General features: G+C 39.4%; 1 protein-coding gene across 1 annotated transcript in view; it reads right to left on the bottom strand.

Moving 5' to 3' along the window:
* LOC117297525 (zinc finger SWIM domain-containing protein 6-like) overlaps nt 1-16,416 on the bottom strand; it is a 65,755-nt gene extending 49,339 nt beyond the window's left edge. The window contains exon 1 of the mRNA XM_033780611.1: nt 16,060-16,416. Within this exon, the coding sequence (XP_033636502.1) occupies nt 16,060-16,222 (163 nt within the window). The 5' untranslated portion in view covers nt 16,223-16,416. The remainder of the gene's footprint in view (nt 1-16,059) is intronic.
* Between the last annotated feature and the right edge of the window lie 5,096 nt (nt 16,417-21,512).

Here is a 21,512-nt window from a genome sequence, read left to right as displayed (position 1 = left end):
AAGTACATCCTAGAAAAAAACTGTGACCCAGTTACAAGTACACAGTAACAATCATCACGTGAACTTTGCCACCCCCCAAATAAACAAAAACATATCTTGGTTGACTATTTTTATGAGTTACACGGTATGGCTTTGTTCACTGTGCGGCGCCTCTGCCCACGAAATGAAGAAGAAAAAAGGAGGAAAAAAAGGTCTTTGTGTTTGGATCACCTCCACTCCGTTTTGATGTGTGTCAGGTAAGTAGGAGGTGGGCGGTGAGTGTGTGAGGTTAGGATGAGAAAAGAGTTCTGTTGAAAAGCCACTACAAAGCCATTTTTACAAGCGATTGGGTGTATTGTGCGGACGCACTGAGGTGCAACACTTACTCACATGGTAATATTAATCAGCAGGCACTATAAGGTTGGCCATACATTTGCCTTCTGGGTCTAGTCACTCGAGTTTCCTATGGAAAAAAAAAATTGTGACGCTCTGCAGGGTTTTATTATATAGCTGGCTGGTCGTTGTCGGTCGATGGTTACCATATTATGCCTCATGTATGCAAGACTTAGCAATACTGAGCCCTCTCAAGGCCAGTAAATTATCTCTTTATAAATGAGAAACACGTCAACTGATCAGATAGCTGCTGTGCCATGGCTAAAATGAAGGGAGATTTGCCATCCATTATCGACAACTAATCCATCCCTGTCCTTGCTTTGAATACCAAGACCCTCTGACAGTCACCCACGGGCAGGCCACGCCACGACGACATCAGATGCTTTCTTGTTGGCAGAGTCTATACGCCAACCATGCGCAATGGAAACACAATCAAGACTTGAAGGATGCGATCCGTAAAAAGCTCAGCCGTGCAGTGGACGAGGAAAGCATTTCAAACCAGATTGGGGAGACGGAGAGAGAGAGAGAGAGAGAGAGAGAGCGCAAGTCACAAGAAACATCATCTCCCATGGGCTCGAGAGACTTTCACAACAAGGAGACACGTATGACCTCCTCCTGGGATTTCACATTACAGGGAGTGATCAAATCCAGGGGGCGCCTTATTCGCTGGGACGTAATCTATCTCATCAAATGTGCAAAGGATGCTGGGAATCTTTAAGTCACTACCGAGAAAAAAAAAAAATTGACAACGGTTGAGGGGTCCTTACGGTCAGTGAGTGTTCTCCGTCAAGGCAGGATGAATGCTAGCTCAGTAGGAAGCCTCGCATACACACACTCTACCAGGGACATCCCAATTCTTGGCTAGAAAATTAACTAAACAGATCTTCTCTGGACCAATAAGGAGCTTCTAGACAGGCCCAACGCTGTGATTATCGGTAACAGTAAATCACATTATGCTAGCAAGGTCCACACACAGTGTAGGCAGACACTGTCACTCATGGATAGGGGATAAATAGAACTACGAATCATTGCTCTAAGTGAATTACACCACAGTAATGGGGCATTATGGGTGGCTTCTGTTACCATAGCAATGCCATTCAATTTTCTCCTTCTAACCTTCAAATTTAACAATATGTATAAATTATAGTAAATCAAAATTATGACGAACGAAGACGAAAAATTTTACAATATTAATGTCCACTCTTGCTTTGTTTGCTGTTGAGACAAGAAATAATCGTTATCAAAATGAAAAACGACGGAGTAATCACATTATTATGGAAATTTATAAATCACTTCAGCACTAAAATATTCTCCGTACAATCAATTCAGATGCATAAATGTAAAAAATTGTGATGAATTCATTAGAGGTTATCAATTTAATCAAATAGTTAGGACCGCGGCAGTTCAAATTTCATACCATCCCCCCATTACCATGCATGCAAGATATCTAATGTCAATTAGTATACTGAGAGCTGGCTGAATTTAATGCATCTGAACTAGGGGGGGGGGGGGGTTGATTAATTCTAAGATTACTAGCTAATTATAGCTCCATCTTTACATGGCGAATCAATCGGAGTAACATTCTACTCTGTAACGATCTTTTCTTTATAAGATTTCAATGCACTACATGTACATTGTCACGGGAGGGGGAAGGCAGAGAGTAAACACAGCTGTCCTCTCCTACCCTATTGCCTTTTTGTTTGTATGCCACGACAACAAAGAGAAGTTATTGTCAATGCTGGACAATTACTTTGACAATACATTTCACTCAAGAACAATGCATTTCATGACAAAGGGCTAATGACAACTAGGTTTTTTGTTTTTTTTTCATAGAAAAGAAACGACCGAAAGCTGCCAGCAAGTGACATCATGATGACATATGAAATTTGTTTCTATGGAGCACGAGGCATGTCGCCACTGGAGCATTTTTTTTCTCTTCTCCTTCTTTTAACCACTCTACATTTTTGCCTTCAGTAGTCTGTCGATCCAATGCATAAGCCAGCATGTGGTAAGGTTAAGGGTTCCTGAATTGAAGCATCCTACCTCCACTACATCTCTCACGCACCAGGGCTTTCAGTGGCAGCAAGCCGCATGCCTGTCCGCCTGGGGAGCTTTCTCGCTCAGTGAACATGCTAAGCTCATTGAGTTGAGCTCCGAGTGCAGTCCGTCTATGTACGATACGCCAATGGCAAGGCCAAAACCATTGGCTCTTCACATGAAAGGATGATATTCTATGCTGATAAAACTCGGCAAAAAGCTGCAGTCGGCACGCAAGGCTCGCCTTGTTTTTCAATCATTTTGACTGCCAATACTCTCCAGATGAATGCTCGTACCGTTTTATTCATAAAAACTACTGGCTCGTCTCTTATACAAATTTACAGCAGTGGGCAGTTTGATAGTCTGACATAAAAGAACCAATTCAGTGACTGTACAGTCACAATAAACAAACTGTATGCAATATGAGTCAGCATGTACGTATAAACGAATGCATTTTTTTTCTTACTGCTTTAGCATATAGGAACATGCACGAACATTGTATGTCATGAGCTTGCCAAACTGTACCGTGTTTTGAATGGGCCCCAAGAATCAGTTTTCATTCCCTTTTTATTTCAGAAATCCTTTAGAATGTGATGCCTCTGCAACGGACACACACCAGACACACACTTAAGAACAAACTGTCTATATTCCGTATCATTTAAAAGCTCAAGATGCCATTTCCTTCACGAATAAGGACAATGGGGAAACATTTGGGGACGAACAATGTTCAGTAAAGGCATGGAAGGAAGCGACTCGACTGGTTATTTATGCCATTGGTTTCAAATCCCTTGCCAAAACTATTCACTGCAGCCGTGACTTTATTCATTCAAGGGAGGTTTTGTTCTCTGCAGGCAAAGTACAACCACACTGATAAGAGATCAGTTTCGTCTCACTAGCATCACGCAGGCGCTACACACTGATGAATAGAATCTGCATAGCCTCGACCTATGCACATCATGTAAACTGTATCATTTCAAGTGGTATAACTTCCTTTCAAGTTGACAGACGCACTGTTTTGTAGAAGTTGACCTATCGTGGGTCATCTTGATCAAATATCCACACCCTTCATGACACTCAAAGCCTGCTATAGTATCATTCCTCCCAAATTTACATAATATCCCACTCTGCCTCTTGCATTGAACAATGTCCTCAGAAATACTCCTCAACAGACCAAATCCGTTGTATGAAAAAGAAAAGACACAAGTATTTCATAACAACCCCTGAATGAGTTTTCCAGTGAAACACGAGACCCCCATCAAAACTCAGTGGACATACATGTAAATGCCCGAACCAAGTCAGAAGTGAAAGCACCGGAGGAATCAACCTAAACCATCCAGAAGAAGAAAGAAGAAGAAAAAACCCGGCGACAAAACAAAGTACTAGAAATTCTATATCCATCTCAGTGGGCATGTGACAGCCACTTCCCATTTGTAGGCTGAATCTCACGAGAACACTCACCCTTTCCCCACAACACACCCCTTTGCAACCTCCTCCTGCAACAGTTACCATGGAAACTTGCTCCAGAAAATACCTGAATCCAGATCAGGCTTACTTAAGTGGTACTCATGGCTGCGATGTAGGTCACCTGAGAATGTGGGCCAAACCTACTCACTAGAGTTAGGCAACTTGATGGATTCTTGGTCTCCATGAATGTTCACTTTCTCCAAATGGTATCACGAGTGGACACTCTCCGCCATCTCTTACTTACCGCCCGTATCGCTAAATTTTTAGAGAGAGTCATCAGAGTGACAGCTCTGATATGCAATTTTAAACTCAAGACTTGAAGTAAAGGCGAGAGTTAACCATGGACGAAGGACAGTTACTGACGAATCAATCCAGCCTGAATGACAACAGAGAGCTACACAAAACACAATGTGGCGACGCAACACTACTGTCTTTTGAGATCATAATTGAGTAGTTACTGGAATCCTGAAGCATGAAAAAATGTAATTGCTCTCCTGCTGTGCAACAGATTAAATTTTGCTTCAAAGAAAAACAGTCTCTGACCTTTTACTGCAAGAAATCATGATCAGATTATTTTATTTTGTCGTTGGCGATTCTGTTTTTGACGACATTATACACTAAAATAAACATGTTACGAACATTTCTTTTTATTGATATACTGTCAATGTGTCAAAAAGGCACCTGTGTGAAAGTTAGAAAGTTTGTGAATGAACAGGGCAGTTATTTATCGACACATTGTGCCTTAGTAAATGGCTTGATGTGTTTTAAGAATTATATACCATAGTGGGCTGAGTTTCATGTATACAACAACGAAAAAAGTCTATTTTTAATTTCTGCTCTCTATTTGGTTGAAGGGTGGGGGGATAATAATAGCAGTATGGCCGTACCATGAATGATTTAAATTGAATAGGAAGTGCCGAGTGATATTTTCCTTAATTCAGTTACGGTCCACCTAGACTTGACCTAGTCACAGGAAGATGGGGTCACAATACAACCAGTGTGTAATATTCATTCAGTCAGGGAGGGGCAAAAAAAAGAGTGAACCAACGGTATTTGCAGACCACCGGGCATCCCTGTCCGCTTCATCAATCTTCCTATTACAATTACACCAACACAAAAGCTCATTCACACAAATCCCAACGGGGCATGATTGTACATCATTGTGTGTCCAGCCATAGTCCAACCCCCCTGCTTCCCTGTGACCATTGGCTGACCATTGGGGTGACCATTGAGTGACCACTGACCGCAAGGAGCCAAGAATAAGTCCTAAGACGCATTGAAGGTTGCTCAAAAGGAGACAGAGAGAAAGGACCCTTTGGGTTGGGGCAGGGTCAGTGTGTATACTAGTCTGCAGGACATTGCAAATAAAATGAAACCATACCCATAGAATGATGGAGCGCAGGTGTGGCCACTTAAAAAATGGACGTTCAGAACACCACACTATATGCATTCTCAAAGTCTAGGGCTTAGACAAACACATACATATGTACCCATGCAGCTTTGTGTAATCAACATGTGACCACTGAGTTAAGGCACTCACTGTGTAGCGTTACCCACCCATGGTTCCACGGCTTACAGGTCAGTCCAACAACAACTACACGTCTGTGAACTGAATACTCATTCACAGATGAAAATCAGAAATTATGAGAATATCTGACGCCATAAAATACACACCACTATTGATTGAGAGAAAAAGAAGCAACACAGCAAACATCCCTTGTAAATGATCAAACTAAACATTCAGCACACATTTATAGAACTGTTTGTCGGTAAATGCCAAAGTGTTTGAACCTTGTGCTATGTTGTGTCTTCATAAAAGAGTGGATTATAATAACTTTGTTAAATACCAATCACAGAAAAAAATAAACTCTTTTTAAAAGCTTTCCTTTGCTCAAAAAAGAGGTTTTAAAAAAACCCATTAAAGGTCTGGCCTACTACACGACACAGACAGACCGAGAGGTCAAAGTACTTTTGTGGCATATAGCCAGACCATGAGACAATTGAAGCTGTGTAAATCAGTAACCGTTTCACCCATTCATTCTGAACTGTGTCAACGCTCAACCTTATCAACTTCACACTTGGACGTTTCATCAGAAAATTGACATTTTAGGGAATCCATTTAAAGGCAGTGGACACTATTGGTAATTACTCAAAACAATTATTAGCATAAAACCTTACTTGGTGACGAGTAATGGGGAGAGGTTGATAGTATAAAACATTGTGAGAAACGGCTTCCTCTGAAGTGCCATAGTTTTCGAGAAAGAAGTAATTTTCCACGAATTTGATTTCGAGACCTCAGATTTAGAACTTGAGGTCCCGAAATCAACCATCTAAACGCACACAACTTCGTGTGACAAGGGTGTTTTTTTCTTTCATTATTATCTCGCAACTTCGATGACCGATTGAGCTAAAATTTTCACAGGTTAGTTATTTTATGCATATGTTGAGATACACCGACTGTGAAGGCTAGTCGTTGACAATTACCAATAGTGTCCACTGCCTGTAAAAAAAAGTAGAAGATAAGGCAACTATTGTTTTTGTAAATTACAAAGTCAATTTTGTGTTATACACTCACTGTAAAATAATTCCTTTATTGAATAACGCTCAAGGCTCTTCAACATTCAGTATTTTCCTGCAAGGTACATTTTGTTATGAAACCTACACAGCAACATGTAATAGTTTACACGGTGCTGTGGGGCAATATGCAGCCAATCAACCCAGGAACACCGGGGCGAACCCCTTCTCTTTTTGATAAGTGCACTAGGTTCTTTTACGTGCGCTACACAATTTTGTAACTTTCACTGCAAGAGTGACGGAAAGAGAAGGGTCAAGCTTTCAAAAAGACCTTTTCAAATTATTGTAGGTATTTTTGGATAGCCCCGAATCACATCAATACAAATTTTCTGTTTTTGAAATGTGAATCCGCTGTTTTAATTGGTGGGCTGTCCATGGAGTCCAAACACACCCTGTCCCATATGGCAGTATAGCTATGGGATATCCCTATTACAATGTGTCAGATGGATGACTCAGGCCCCTGCGGTGCCTTAGATATTTCCCTTTGAAGGATGTACAATCTTGGCTTGCGATACAAAAGCCTCTTTGCCCAGTATCCAACCAAACAGTTCCCCACCCCCCCCCCCCCCCCCCGCCTCCCTTTGCTTAAAAAAAAGCCTGAATCATAAATGACTGTTTTAGGGGAATGCTAGCAGCCACCTGAATGGGTGGTTATCAACTATCAGTGTCGAAAACCTGGCACAACACACCCAGTATCCAAGGACGACAAAAAGTGCAACACCCAAAAACACCAACATCCAAGACCTTGTAAAGTCACTAATACTGACACAGTTTCTTGAGATTGAACTGGATGTTCAAAATCGGGGCACAACCATTTAACTTTGCGATTGTACAGACAACATTTGACCAGTGCGAGTCTGTATCAAAAAACCAGCACATGGAATGATTTGGTTATCAAATCTGTGCTATGAGAAACAAAACTTGGTGATACCCGCTGCTAGTCGCAGAACCTTCAAGAATAACCCTGAAATGTTTCGGAACAGGGGCTCACACCCCCTGCCCCATCCCAACACTGGTTCCGTCGCTACATGCAGTGTTGTATAATTCTCACTACAGCAATAAACAGGCCTGTATGCTTCATTTTTGAAAGGACAAGTGCACCAAGGCATTTTCTCCTTGGTAAGGGCCACCCCATCAGGAAATTGTGAATCTCTACTGGAGCACCGAGGCAATGACCAGGGGGCATGGAGGCAATCGCCTCTGTTGCCTCTGTGAAGTATCAGGCCTGAACAAGTCAAGACACTTTTCTGTTTCTTTCATTTCTACGCCTGTTTTGACAGTGGCCTCCTGACACTAATAATAACAAATGAAGAAGTTAATGATTTTTGTTGTTAGTGACCTTCTTGACACACCTACTCTGGCAATCGGATTCTGAATTTTTTTTCTCCCCCCCCCCTTCCTCCCCCACCAATGGAAATGATTAGTTAAGAAGTCTTACCAGATAATTCAACTTCTTGTATGTAATTATTATCCAAAGACACTCGGTTTAATGACAAGATCCTTATTTAAGTTGACCTGTACTCGTGGGAGAGGAAATTATAAGTAGTCAAGCTTTGACATCAAACTCAAAAATAGTTTGCACTGTTAAGTTTCAAAAAATTAATACATAATTTGATTCATCTCTGCTAAACAACAAAAAGCTTTTACAAAAACAAATGTTTGCTTGTGGCATTAAGTCCAGCAATCCTTTAATAATCCAAATTAAAATATTCCCATCATGTTTATTAATTGGCAACCATAGAGAGTAGGCTTGAAGCTTCACATTTAAAGGAGTTAATTTTCAACCCGTTCTTTACATTCGGTTTATACAAAGAAATAATACAAAACGTGGGCTGGGATCAACTCATAAAACTCTGGAACTTGTTTCATTTTCTTTTATCATCGAGTAATAAACCACAATGGAAACTGAATGTGTACTGTTAAATAATTTTACGGTGAACAAAGAAAAACTTACTGAGAGCAGGATTTGAACCTGTGACCTCAAGATTAACATGCCTGTGGTCTACCAACTGAGCTTTATTATCTAGCCCCAATATGGGCAGTCTCCCTATTTTGTCAATATCTTGGGTGCCATGTCAGAAGACATTTCAACCTGTTACTGCCATTTCGCCAAGTATCACACCCAAGTTTAAAGGCAGTGGACACTATTGGTAATTACTAAAAATAATTATTAGCAAAGAACCTTTCTTTGTGATGAGTAATAGGGAGAGGTTGATGGTATAAAACATTGTGAGAAATGGCTCACTCTGAAGTGCCATGTAGTTTTCGAGAAAGTAGTATTTTTCCACGAAATTGATTTCGAGACCTCAGATTTAGAACTTGAGGTCTCGAAATCAACCATCTATACGCACACAACTTTGTGTGACAAGGGCTGTTTTTTCTTTCATTATTATCTTGCAACTGCGACGACTGATTGAGCTCAAATTTTCACAGGTTTGTTATTTTATGCATATGTTGAGATACAACAACTGTGAAGGCTAGTCTTTGACAATTACAAATAGTGTCCAGTGTCTTTAAGATACAACCTGGGAAGGGCCGATAGAGGGAAATTTTTATTACACATAATGGAAAAAAACACATGGGAAACTGAACTTTAAATCTGTTACATTCATTGTTAACAAACTTAACCAGTATTGGGGATGGGGTGAAAGAAAAAGAAAGGTACTGTGGTGATCCTTGTATCCATCCAACTATTCTAAGTCAAGACATTTTTTTAAAACTTCTTGCAAAAAGAGAAAGACCGATGCAGGCCTTGAAATCTCACTATTCACGGGGCACAATAATTTATCTTTGGTAAGGGGCACATGAGGGCAATAATTTTGCATTGGAACTTTACAACGGGCACCACAGCAAAAGCACAGGGCACCACTGCAAATGCTGTAGGTGCCATGGGCTATTTTTCAGGCCTGTATGTAAAAGAGACATGAACAGTAAAATGTCACATTCTAACTGGGTCACATTAGGGGAGAGAGTGAAAGTGCAATGACCCCTGAGGCTGCTCTACATGTTGGGTAGCAAGAGGATATGTTATTTTACAGAGAATTAGTGAGTCACATAACATTTATCCATTCAACTGGAATCAATTTACTCCCTGGTGAATTCCCCTTGCATTGTATGTCTAGAGATCTGAAACAAAGTCTACATTCTTACTCAACATTACTCTAGCTACATTTTTGGGTGAGGTGATTACAAATCTTATAATAACATTTTTATTGAATAGTTTTGTTGAACTACACAGGGAAGAATTTGGTTTAAACACTGCTTCGATTAGGGATATTGCAGTAAAAGTTTTGTTTTTTAAAAAGGCAGCCATTTTCAACCCATTGGACTATTTTATCATAATTTCTGCAATAGTTTGTTAACCCATTCTCTCAATTTTTTGTGACATCCCCCACCACCAACAATCAGCCTTAGCCGAATCTGGAATTTCTTTTTTTTACCCACTTGTCTCAACCAAGTTCTTTATTATGCTGTGTTGTCAGTGAACCCATGTTCAATCACAGCCACTTGAATTGGATGTAAACCCATTATTACAAGGAAAGGCCGAAATTGACTTTCTGTCAATCAACCGAAGATGAACAAAAAAGAGCAAGAGAGCTTGCACTCTATGAATGGGGATTTAGTTCTGACAGAAACTAAATATTTTTCTCTTGACGCAATTGCGGACTGACCATCCTATGAGTGTCAGGTGTTGAAAACCACACATCGGTCAAATTTTCATTTCAATACTTTGAATAGCATTCATGCAACGGCAACAAAAAATGAATTCTGAGATTCATCGAGCTAAAGTCCTTGGCAAATTATCAAATAAATTATTTCATTCAGTCCTCAAAATAGACGGATCCATTTAAGTCAAACCACCATGGAAACGGTTTATCAATAGTGGCCATGTCAGGAGTGCATCTGAAAATAACATCCAAGCCTAAACTTGATCACCACTGCACCACACACACTAAAGGATCCTGAGAACATGCAAAATTGCCCAAACACTGTCAACCTATGCAATGGGATTCTTACATCATAGTTGTGATTGGTCAAATAAGAAAAGGGGGAAGCTTAAAGGGCAGGTACACATTTGGTAATGACTCAAAACAAATAATCAACTTAAAAACTGACTTGGTAACGAGCATTGGGGAGCTATTGATAGTATAAAACATTGTGAAAAAAGGCTCCCTCTAAACATAGATTTTGAGAAAGAGGTAAATTCTCACTCAAATAATAAAAGACTTCGAGCCAAAAGTCTTTTATTCCTATCTGAACGCACACAAATTCGTCCAACAAGGGTGTTTTTTTCTCTCATCATTTTCTCGCAACTTCGATGACAAATTTAGCTCAAAATTTCACAGGTTTGTTACTTTATGCTTATGTTGCGATACACCAAGTAAGAAGCCTGGTCTTTGACAATTACCAAACGTGTACCTTCCCTTTAATGGATCAGCTTACTATGGGATGAAATCCAAGGAATGGATTATCATCCGAGCAAAAGGATCAAGTGTTGCTTCATGGTGTTTTACAGGACTATTTCATACTTGCGTGTGGTTTGTTAATTTCTCCCCACTGCCCACAGGAAGTGACTGGTCTGAACTAACAAACTTTGCACGACACAACTGACCAATCTCCTTCTCTCAATCAGCAAAACCTTCAGTATAATTCTTGAGTATGCCTATAAACGTCACTTGTTAAAACTTAGTCCACTGTTGCAATTTAATCTGCTGGGTTCGGAGTATTTGCTGAGTCAAAAATTGTGGGAAGTTGTCTATAAAAACAGCCTTGAAACATTCAGATGTTTTGCTTGCAGAATGTATCAAATTAACACACAAAGTGATGACATTATCAGCCTTTTCCTGTAATTATATACGCTGGGAAAGTTTCATTGCGACCACAATGCCAGTGTCTCTACACTTTAGAGGTTAGTTTTGCTAAGGTGTTCTCTGTACTCCAATCTCCTGTCAGATTCAGGATATGTGCCGTGCACTGGCTTCCTGTTTCCACTTAACAATAAATGTAAAAAAGCAAAAGTAGCGAGAGATTTAAGACTGGGACAGTATAAGAAACATGAAATAATTATGTAAAACTGCCGTTGTTTGTGTAGAAAGTACAGACCACACAACAAGAAATGCAGCGATGAAGTCTTTCGTGCATATAATACCATGATGTTTATCTACTGTACTTATAAAAAAAACGGTTTGTATTATTTACATACGTATTGCACACGCACTTCCTGTGCAATATGTCATGGGTAATTCCTTCCACTGTGACAGGACACAGGCCACAAAAGGCAAGCCTAACCATCCATGGTATAAAATCATCTTACAAACAACAACAGCAAAATTTCCGGCCAGCACCTGGGTAGATGTATAAACAATAGTCCGACCCACTAGGTGTACAGAGTTACGCCTAAGAGAGAAACGACAAGAGGGTCTGAACACCAGCGTCTTATTCAAGTTCCCCTCGTCACTTGAAACGAGAATCCATCCACCATATGAACCATCCAAAGTCTGGGATTGCTTGCCTAAGCTTGTTGTTGATGGTCTCTTTATGCCTGCGGCCTCTCTGGTTTCTTCAGCAGGGGGTGAGATAAAAAGGTAAGGAAAGAGTCCACAGCGTAGTGGGACTCCTGTTTGATTGAACCTAGCCAAAAGTACAGCAGAGTTTGACTGAAAAGGGGCTTTCACAAAGCAATACCCTGTTGTAAGTTGGCCCCATCAAAAGGACAATTTATTGGGTTCTTTAAAAACAAGCTTCAGTTTGGTTGTTTGCCCTCTTAAAAAAAAAACATATTTAGACAGAAACAAAGTCAATCTTTTCGAAGCTATAAATCTGAAGATTTGTGTATTGAGTGATGACGAAAATGCCATAGGGTTTGTCAGCAAACTCCTTGGTCAAGATGACATCTAGTGAGTGATATGAAGCAGTCGATAGAGTCAGCATGAACATGACTGTAGGGAAGAATCTGACCTGAGCCAAGCTCAAAAGACGACACTGTGTTTTCAGTGCAGCTGTGATGAATTCAAGCGTTTCCTTCACACCCGTTCTTACAAACTGACCACCGAGCACATGTTTTGGAGGCAAGGATGATGATTAATAACGAAACTACATCCAGGCAAAGAACCCTCCTAAAATTACAGGTTAATAAATACTAATTTACAGGATATGTGCAGTAGGGGTTAAGAGCCACCACGGTGCTTTAGATTCAAGTCTATTTCAATTAAATTCAGCAAGGTCTCCACGTTTTATACACCAAGAACCTCAATTTGCATTTATAATGCATGTAAGAGACAATGAAAAACGCCAACTATCAACAACAAAAACTCCAATTTATTTATCCAAAGCATATTGCTGTTACAACTTCAAATCCTGATCTGAATAATGTCTGAAATACGTCTTGTCGAGACACACTTAAAAGATGTGTTGGACAAGAAGAGAATCCTTGGAAATCATCTTGGCAAAAAGCGTCTTCGTTAGGTACTTCTTCCTCCTCCTCCACTGCTGCCCACTAGCCTCAAGATGTCCCGCTAGTATTCTGGTTGATGGGTGTATTTGAATGCTTAATCTGACATGTGATACAGCAAATATGGCCTTACTTCTTATCAATTTGCACATAAGTCAAGAATTTTTGCGGAAACTAAACCCGCTGTGTGTACTCATGTATGCATTACATCCAGACCCCTCTAAATAACCTCTGGCAATCTGTTTTACAAGCACATTTTTTTTGCCACCAAGAAAATATGCATTGTTCAGGTTACGTGAGCACGCACATTTATCACACTAGCATACATTCCGATAAGATTGCAGTTTGATGTTTAATGAGATGCAAGGAGACCAACCAGAGAGCATGCATGTTACACAATTAAAAAAAAAACAATTTATGCAGAACTTTAGATTCAATACATTCATATCAGAACATGTCTGTGTGGGAATACATAATAATGGTTCATTTGTTTAATCTTAATGTATCTAATTTTTTTCATAATATTAGTATCACAATGATTACTTTTTTTCTTGTTTCATTCAATTTTTCATTTATGTAACAACATTGTTATTCAACTTAATTTGTTTCTGTAGGGGGATGATTTACTGACCTAGGTTTAGCAAATGAAACTGCAAAGATTATTTGTACAGCAAAACAAATGTAAGAGCATACATGTAAAGGTTATACCAAATCATACTGTTTATTGCATGTTTGCCTTTGGGGGGGGGGCTAAAGGTTTAGTAGATGAAACTGCAAAGATTAATTGTATTATATTTCACTGCTACAAATGTAAGAGGTTGTACACAATCTCATGTTGTTTATTGGGGGTTTGTTTTGTGTGAAGAACAAACAGTACTAATAAGTTGATGGACTGGTTGTGTGGAGTAGAAATGTTGATGATGTCCAGCATTGCAGTACAGTAAACCCTTATGAATAATGCACTGCAAACCGGTTAATTAACACCTCATGATTAATGCCTGAATCTTGTCCATCACCATGGATTATACTACCTGCTGAGTTACTAATAAATTTCCATTTCCTCCCCTTACAAGCCACATCCAAGGAATTTCTTATGTCAGGCTTAGCGTTGCGGGTTATGAGATGCCCAGTAGGGCAAGCAAACTCAGGCCAAATCTAACACTTAATACCTCCCCACATTGCAAGGGAAATGAGTGTTTGAGATGAGGGTATGCTAGACTGAATAGGAAATACAAGGATGGCACGCTATGGTGTGTACACCACAGGCATTATATGACCCATGCAAAATATACACGCACCAGGTCAGATTCGTGAGTGATAATCATTGCCAGTGTGTGTACTATAAAGAAAAGCCAGGGAAAAACTCAAAAAAAAAAGGAGAAAAATACACAAAGCTTAACCACATAGCGCCACACTGCATGCTATCCTCAAATCCAGCAGAAACACGTTCATTAACATGAGAGTTGGTGGACAATGCCAAAGTGTCCCTGGACTCAGATGAAATTAGAAATGCAGCATGCACGACTGTTTAATAAAGGTTTCATTATTTAATAATCAAACAAACACTCCAAAGAGAGATTTTTACGAATACATAAAAAATATACTTGAATAACGAAATCCCTATCGCAATGAAACAGAGACTAGATGGACATTTGTTTTTGTCATCGTTTTCACGTTATTGTTTATGAGATCTATAAATATTATAATTTTCCCATCTTCTATTTTGTACAATTTCATACTGGGTTACTATTTTAAGAAAACCAATCCCAATTTCCTGAAATTATAGACTAGCAAGGAATGGAAACATGACAAAGCAAGGCCAAAACTGTCCCAATAAAAAAAACAGGCCACTGTTCTGTGTCTTGAATCATAGAGTGCTTTAATATCTCCATGATAACACCAGAACCCGAAGGAAATTGGATCTTAAGTAAGACTGTTTCTAATTATCAAATACCTTCCAACACAGAGACCCGATTACAACTTAGTTATGACTGGATTCTCCCTTGATAAATACAATCATGAAGCAACATGATACAATCAACTTTTTTTTCTTCAAGTCAACACAAAACCCTGAACAAAATGCAAGCTCACAGTCACAACTAGACTGTGGATATATATTGAGAATTGTCATGCCAGATTGTTTCAATATTGTCAATGACAATGTGTATGGTGATTCTAGTGAGAGAGTCCAATGTCCGGTGGAATGACACTGCCTCTGCATTGACCTCCATAATCAACACCGTTATCGAGAATACAGTCCATGAAATTACAGGACACAAGATTGGGTCGTGGGTTTAGAGGAGGACAGGAGACTTCTTTTTCGGGGAAGTGAATCCACTTCCTGTCCACGGACACAACCTGGCCGAAGCGATAACAAAGCCCTGGTATTCGTAACGCACTGGACGCCGACAGGAAGTCATGAATCCCCCCTGAACAAAAATGCCCATGAACTAGTAGCCCCCCGGATTATTCCGCCAGTCCCCCATATAAGAACATGCACCATGAGATCTAATACAACCATCAAAGGCTTGGAAAATAAGTAGATAAAACAGATGTTAAATGGCGACGGTGCAGTTCTATTCTCGAGTGGAAAATAAACAGTTGAGCCTGCGGGTATGCCCCACATAATGGAAACAAACAGCATAGGCCTTACTCTCTGGCAGAGAAATAATGCAGGGCCCGCACACCGCAGCGCCGGGCCCACCGTTGAATCGATAGCTCACAATACCGACTCAGTACCACGGCTCACTGCCTATTCAGCGGAGCTACATGCAGGCAATACAAACCAACCCTGAATAATACAAAAAAACATGCGACGCCATTGCGCCTAATCTTGTATTCACATCCCAAATAAAACCAATGTTTTCTCCATCAGTGGATTTGGGTTTATTAAAAAATATCTGGTGTTAGTTTGTGTCAGTCAGGCAGGCAGGGTGCGGCGGTAAAAGGCCAAGCCGGGTTAGCCGTACGGACGGTGTTGGTTTGCACAAAATAAATTGATGGGGATCACTCGTTCATACTCGCCCGTACATTATGCTGCACTACACGCAATACATGCGCGCCGTACTACACACGATACACACACACAGGGAAATGGTGGGGTTGTCAAATAAAATGAATAACATACGTTCTAAAATGAATTTTAAAATGATTCAACCTACCAACTTGAAGTACATGGTCCACTGCATTGTTGTCCAGTAATCTCACTCCTCGTTGAAAAGGCAACTTTTGATATTCGCTTTCACTAACCGTGGAATGGTGAAGCGAAGAGTACATACAAATATCCTTCTCATTGCGAGGAAATGACCAGAACACAATCCGCATTTGCACCGGCTCCGGAATGCGCGAAAATCTCTCTTCTACTTGCTGAAAAGGAATATTTAGGGCCACAACTTTGGCGCTAATGTCCAGGAGAGATTCCGGGTGATGTTTGTGTCCATTTTCTCGATGTCTTGTACTGTTTTGATGGGAAAAACGGAGGCCTTTTTCGAGAGAAAGACCAGAACAGTGTCTCTTGGCCGCCGCCATTTGGGAAATTGAACTTTGCGGAAATCCCTGTGCGCATGTCTTCCGTACTTTAAACACACAACGCGCAGGCGCAGATCAATTAAGCTCATTAGCATATATAAATAACAATCAAAGCCGCTGTCGGCTTTCCTTAGATGTCACTGTGGTCGTGTGCAGTCCTCACACCTTGTGTTGACAATTGGAACTTTTGTTGCGGGTGTCTTCTGAGCTTATAGGGGTTCGCAAAAGGCCATCCGTTCAAAGATCACCAATTTATTTCTGCAGGTTTCTTTTTAGTCATCTAGCGATGATTATTGACAGCAGGCCTTTTTTTTGTCTTCCTGATTTTTCCAATCTGGCCAAACTACCAGTGGAAAGTATAGGTTCTTACGAAATGGGAATGTTTATTGATGCTAGTAGGAACGGATGTGAAGGGGTTTTTTTCTAGCCGCGTTGTGGCGAGGAAGGATGGAGGGTCTAGATAAGGGAAGATGGAAAGATCCCAAGGCTTGCTCATCTGGTCTGAAATAATGGGCGGCTTCGATTAGAATGTGTGAACACGTATACGTGTTGGGCACTGATGGACTTCTCCACACGAAGAAATGTACAGCTGGGAGCAAAGCTTGTGGGACTCAGGCTTCTATTCAAGACCCTCGCATCGCTGCTTCAATGGAGGAATTCACTAAAGGAACCCGCATTTTAATTCCTTCTTTCGATCGTCATTATTTTGCCGTGCGGGTTTTATTTGTGCAGCTATAGAGGAACTGTGGGCCTTTGGGCCTCCCTTCTCTGGATAAAACAGCAAGAATGTTTGCCTGGTCTACACTGATAAAGAGCATGGTGACGCCTACCATGCGCCTACCCACCACGCTTAAAACCCCAAACCTCACTATACAGCATGAAATCCTTTATAAATCCCTTCTTTCAATGTTGGTCAGTTATTTCAGGGCTTTGCCTTTTGTGGTTTTATGATTATCCTAGCGAGCCTTGGTATTTGAACATCGATTGCTCCGAGGAAGAAAAAGCTTGCATTGATGATGGGGTCGCTCCGGCATTACGAAACTTTTCCTTCTCCAGTGATTAAACTCACCGTGAAATGAGTCGAATAAACACGGCTTGGAGTGCTTGTTATTTTATAACTGTTTATGACTTGATAACAGAGTTGTTTACTCGACGACTCAGCGGACGGGAGTTTGCGTTTGGATTAATTACTATCAGTGGGGGTACTATTTTTGTTATTTCCATCTACGCGTCTTTTGTCCCATTGATCATGACTGCGGGATATGTTGGGTTGCTGGCACGGACGGAAGCGGGTGTGGTGTTGATAAGAAAAAAAATTGACATACATGAAAATATATAAATAAATAACAAATACAAACAAAATATTTAAAGATTTCATCTTGAGTTTCTCACCTTACAATATTATAAATAGATCTTGTTTACTCTTTCGCTCAAATTGTTTTGAAGACGCTCATTGTGTCTATTAAAACACCCACGTTCCAATCAATCATTATGAGTGAAACATTAACCCAAATGTGAAATTATTGCCACCCTAAACATCATGTTATTTAATGTCTTATTTCACATTATAAAAGACAAGAACACTGCACAAAAGTTACTAAGGTTTCCTGTTTGAAAATAACTGGTTTATCTGTTTTATGGTTTCCCAAGGTCGAATACGGCTTCATTACGTACATAGTGACGTCATTAATGGCTGAAATACGAACAAACTAACGTGGAAAAATGTAGTCAATGTTAAAAACAAATTTTTATTTTTATTTATACAATTATCAATGGCTGCAGAGGGACTATGACGCAATAGCGAATGAAAGGCCTCTTATTTGTAATTCGTCACACGCCCTCTGTGGGTGAAGTAAGCTTTCGCTCTCTTGTAATTTCAGTCTCTTCTTTTTCCGGTTGAACTTATTATCAAAACATGTGAATTGTAACAAATAAAAATAAAAAACTAGAGAGTATAGAAATAACATGTCAAATAAATTATTGTGTGATTGTTACTGAAACTGTGTCCGTTCAAAAAAATAAAAATTCTAGCATGATATTGATAGCTGAAATATATATCAAAAAGGAAACTAAATTTATAGGCCTACTGAACATTATACCTGCCACTTAATTACAAAGTTCAAAGTTCATCGAAAATATTAATTCAGGGTTAGTGGGAAACCGCATACCCCACCACACGCAGACAACACAACTGTCTGTTTATTTGCATACTAACGAAATAAGTTGAATTATTTCATAAACGTCAAGATTTCACGGGCCAATGGTCCCGCGCTTTAGTCAGAAAGCGTAGGTTGATAAGCAGGGCGCCGCCACGGCTGCTTCCCTAGAGGGGGTGGATGTGAGCACTTATACACGGCAGAGACTATGCCGGGTCACCCGCTGCTCTCCTCGTGATGCCGTAGTGTTAAAAAGGCCTGCCTTACATTATGCAGTAGATGGTCTGTTAATAAATCGATCAATTATCTGACAAAGTATTTGATTATTAAAAGCATTATGATCGACCGTTGGTGATTGACCGATGGAATAAAATTTTAACATAAAACCCTTTTGTCCATTCTGAGGGTCAAATACAACGTAGTGTGCTTGTAATGTACGGTAATAGTAGACATGCGTAATTGCAGCGGAATTGACCACTGACCGACATCAGACTTGCGTTGGACAATGCAAACAGCCTCGCAATATTTACGATATAACATTTCCCGCGTAGCGTAAAATTTGTGAGAATAAAGAAAATTAAGAATGGTGACGAGGTCATTTCCACGTTCATTGTTGTATTTTTAAAAACTTTCGTTCAAAGAAACAATCAACAAAACACCAATGCACGGCTCAACCATGCCGGTAGAATTCTACGGGCCATGGCTCAACTGAAATGAAAACAAATCATGGTATAATTCATCACAAAATGCATCTGTATATATTATTTTAGACGAAAGAAATGTAAACATTTGGAAATGTAATTATGGCAACGATAATCAAGGTCCCTTCACTTAGAAAACATTTCACGATGTCAAGCTATTCCTAATGAATTTGGTTGTTTGTTTTGCGACGAGTCGGTGAGATTTAAACAAAGGGAAAAGATTCACAAACCCCGAAAGAAAAGGAACAATTTAAACTGTATAATTTCACCTGTAATTTCTCACAAAATATGTACCTTCTACACGGATGCCGGACTTCGTTTACCTTAAAACAAAAATAGAAACCCAACAAAATTATGGAACGCTATACAAGCACGGGCCATTCTCAATTATTGTGGCTTCCTTTGAAAATAATAAAATACCCTCCGGAAAATAAACAGCCGCCAATCTTATGTGGTGTCCAGTCTCTGTCTCCCGCCAAAAACCCGTGGGGTTGGAAGATGATAACCACTTGCAAATGTATATCTGATATATTTTTATGCTATTTTCCTTCCTCTATAATTAATCATGGAGGAAGGAAACAAGATCAATTTCTCTTAACCTCGTCTATACATTTACACAAAAAGGGGAAGGAGTTCTGAAATTTATTCTAAGTGCTCACTTTTCAATGGGGGAAGTGTATTTTTTTTTTAAAATAATCAAGGCTTCCAATGAAGAAATTAAAAATGCATAAACACATTGTATAGTTCTGTCGCTGCTTAGATATCTACCAGTAAACTGTAGTAGTTATGATTATTTGTAACAATAATTATGGACGCACATTTCATACACGCAATTACCCAAAATGAAGCCAAAAATAAAATGAAAAATGATAAAATGAAGCCAAAAATAAAATAAAATGAAAGACAAATTTATGTTCAGTTTTCTTAAATGTTATTTAAATGTTATATAAGAAATTACATATTGTATTACCACAATGTGTACAAGTAGTTGCGTTTAGATTTTTACAACATCACATCATACAAATTGAAAAAGATGAAAGGTCAGCTGAGTCCGTTTTAAAATATCAATTTAGTTTCACTTGCAAAGTGACATGAAATAAACAAAAAAGTGCTTGCAGCTGGATATGAAGGAATTTGCCCTTACCAGATTCGCAACCATTTGAAATATGCAAATTTTCCTTCCCTTGCAACCCTTTTATTTAATATTTCAGGTCAGACTCCCCCACTGTATTTATTCTGCCCACCGCCACACAAAAAGGCTTTTCCCCTACTACTGCTGTCACAGGTATGGCCTAGGGGGGTGTTTGTATATTATATTATTAACAATTATTTTAAGATTACGTTTGGGTGAATAATCAATGACAGTAAAAGCAGTAGTGCTAAGGAACACAACAACTTAAAAGCATTTACTTAGTTTAGTTGGCAATTAAAGAGGGCCACCGAGGTCAAAATTCAGTTTTGTGATGCATTTGGAATCCAATAGATATAGCTATTTATACAAGTGGGGAAACAATACGCATTAAAATAATTTAAAATGTCATTGTTTTTCATACTCTTTTATTGCAAAACTTGTTAATCTTGGTCATCTAACAATGGAACATTTAAAAAAAGGGATTTGAACTATTTTCCAGGGATCCTGTAGTTTATTTCTGAAATTCCAAGATGTTAAATAAATTGTTGACCCATTGGCTACCGAAGAAATCCATGGTTGAATTGAGTCTCCTAGTACAGACCTATACATTTTCTTGTTTATATTCAATGGCGTCTAGGTTCAAGTTTGGCTCTAAAAGAGTATCATTTTAAAGGGTTTTTATGTCTTTTGTAGATCAAGTGTTTTGGTCATGCCATGAATCCTTACTCACTGAAGGAAGAGGCATGTAATACAATTTTTACCTGTATAAGTTTCAGCTTCATAATGGTCATCAAGTTTGTGAGAAAAAAGTGAATATCACATTTTAGTTTTCAGGAGAGTCACTCCATTGTACATGGTATTGTTTTTACTAATCTCTCAAAAGGTACAGCACCTCAGCAAGTAATTTTTTAAGGGAAGCTTTCTTTTATCATTATCTTTAAACTGTGTAAGTTTGATGTAAACCTAAGATGTTTGTGTCATACAAAAGGTACCCAAACCCTTGACTGTGAGGTTAGCGAAGTGCATCCCAACACTGAATTTGACCTAGAGCCCTCGTCTAAATCAATGATTTTGTTTATCGTTAACATGGCAACATC

The sequence above is a fragment of the Asterias rubens genome, chromosome 12 (genome assembly GCF_902459465.1).
Source record: "Asterias rubens chromosome 12, eAstRub1.3, whole genome shotgun sequence".
NCBI classification, from domain to species: Eukaryota; Metazoa; Echinodermata; class Asteroidea; order Forcipulatida; family Asteriidae; genus Asterias; species Asterias rubens.
Note: the sequence above shows the minus strand (reverse complement) of the source record. Positions and strands in the feature narration are given on the sequence as shown.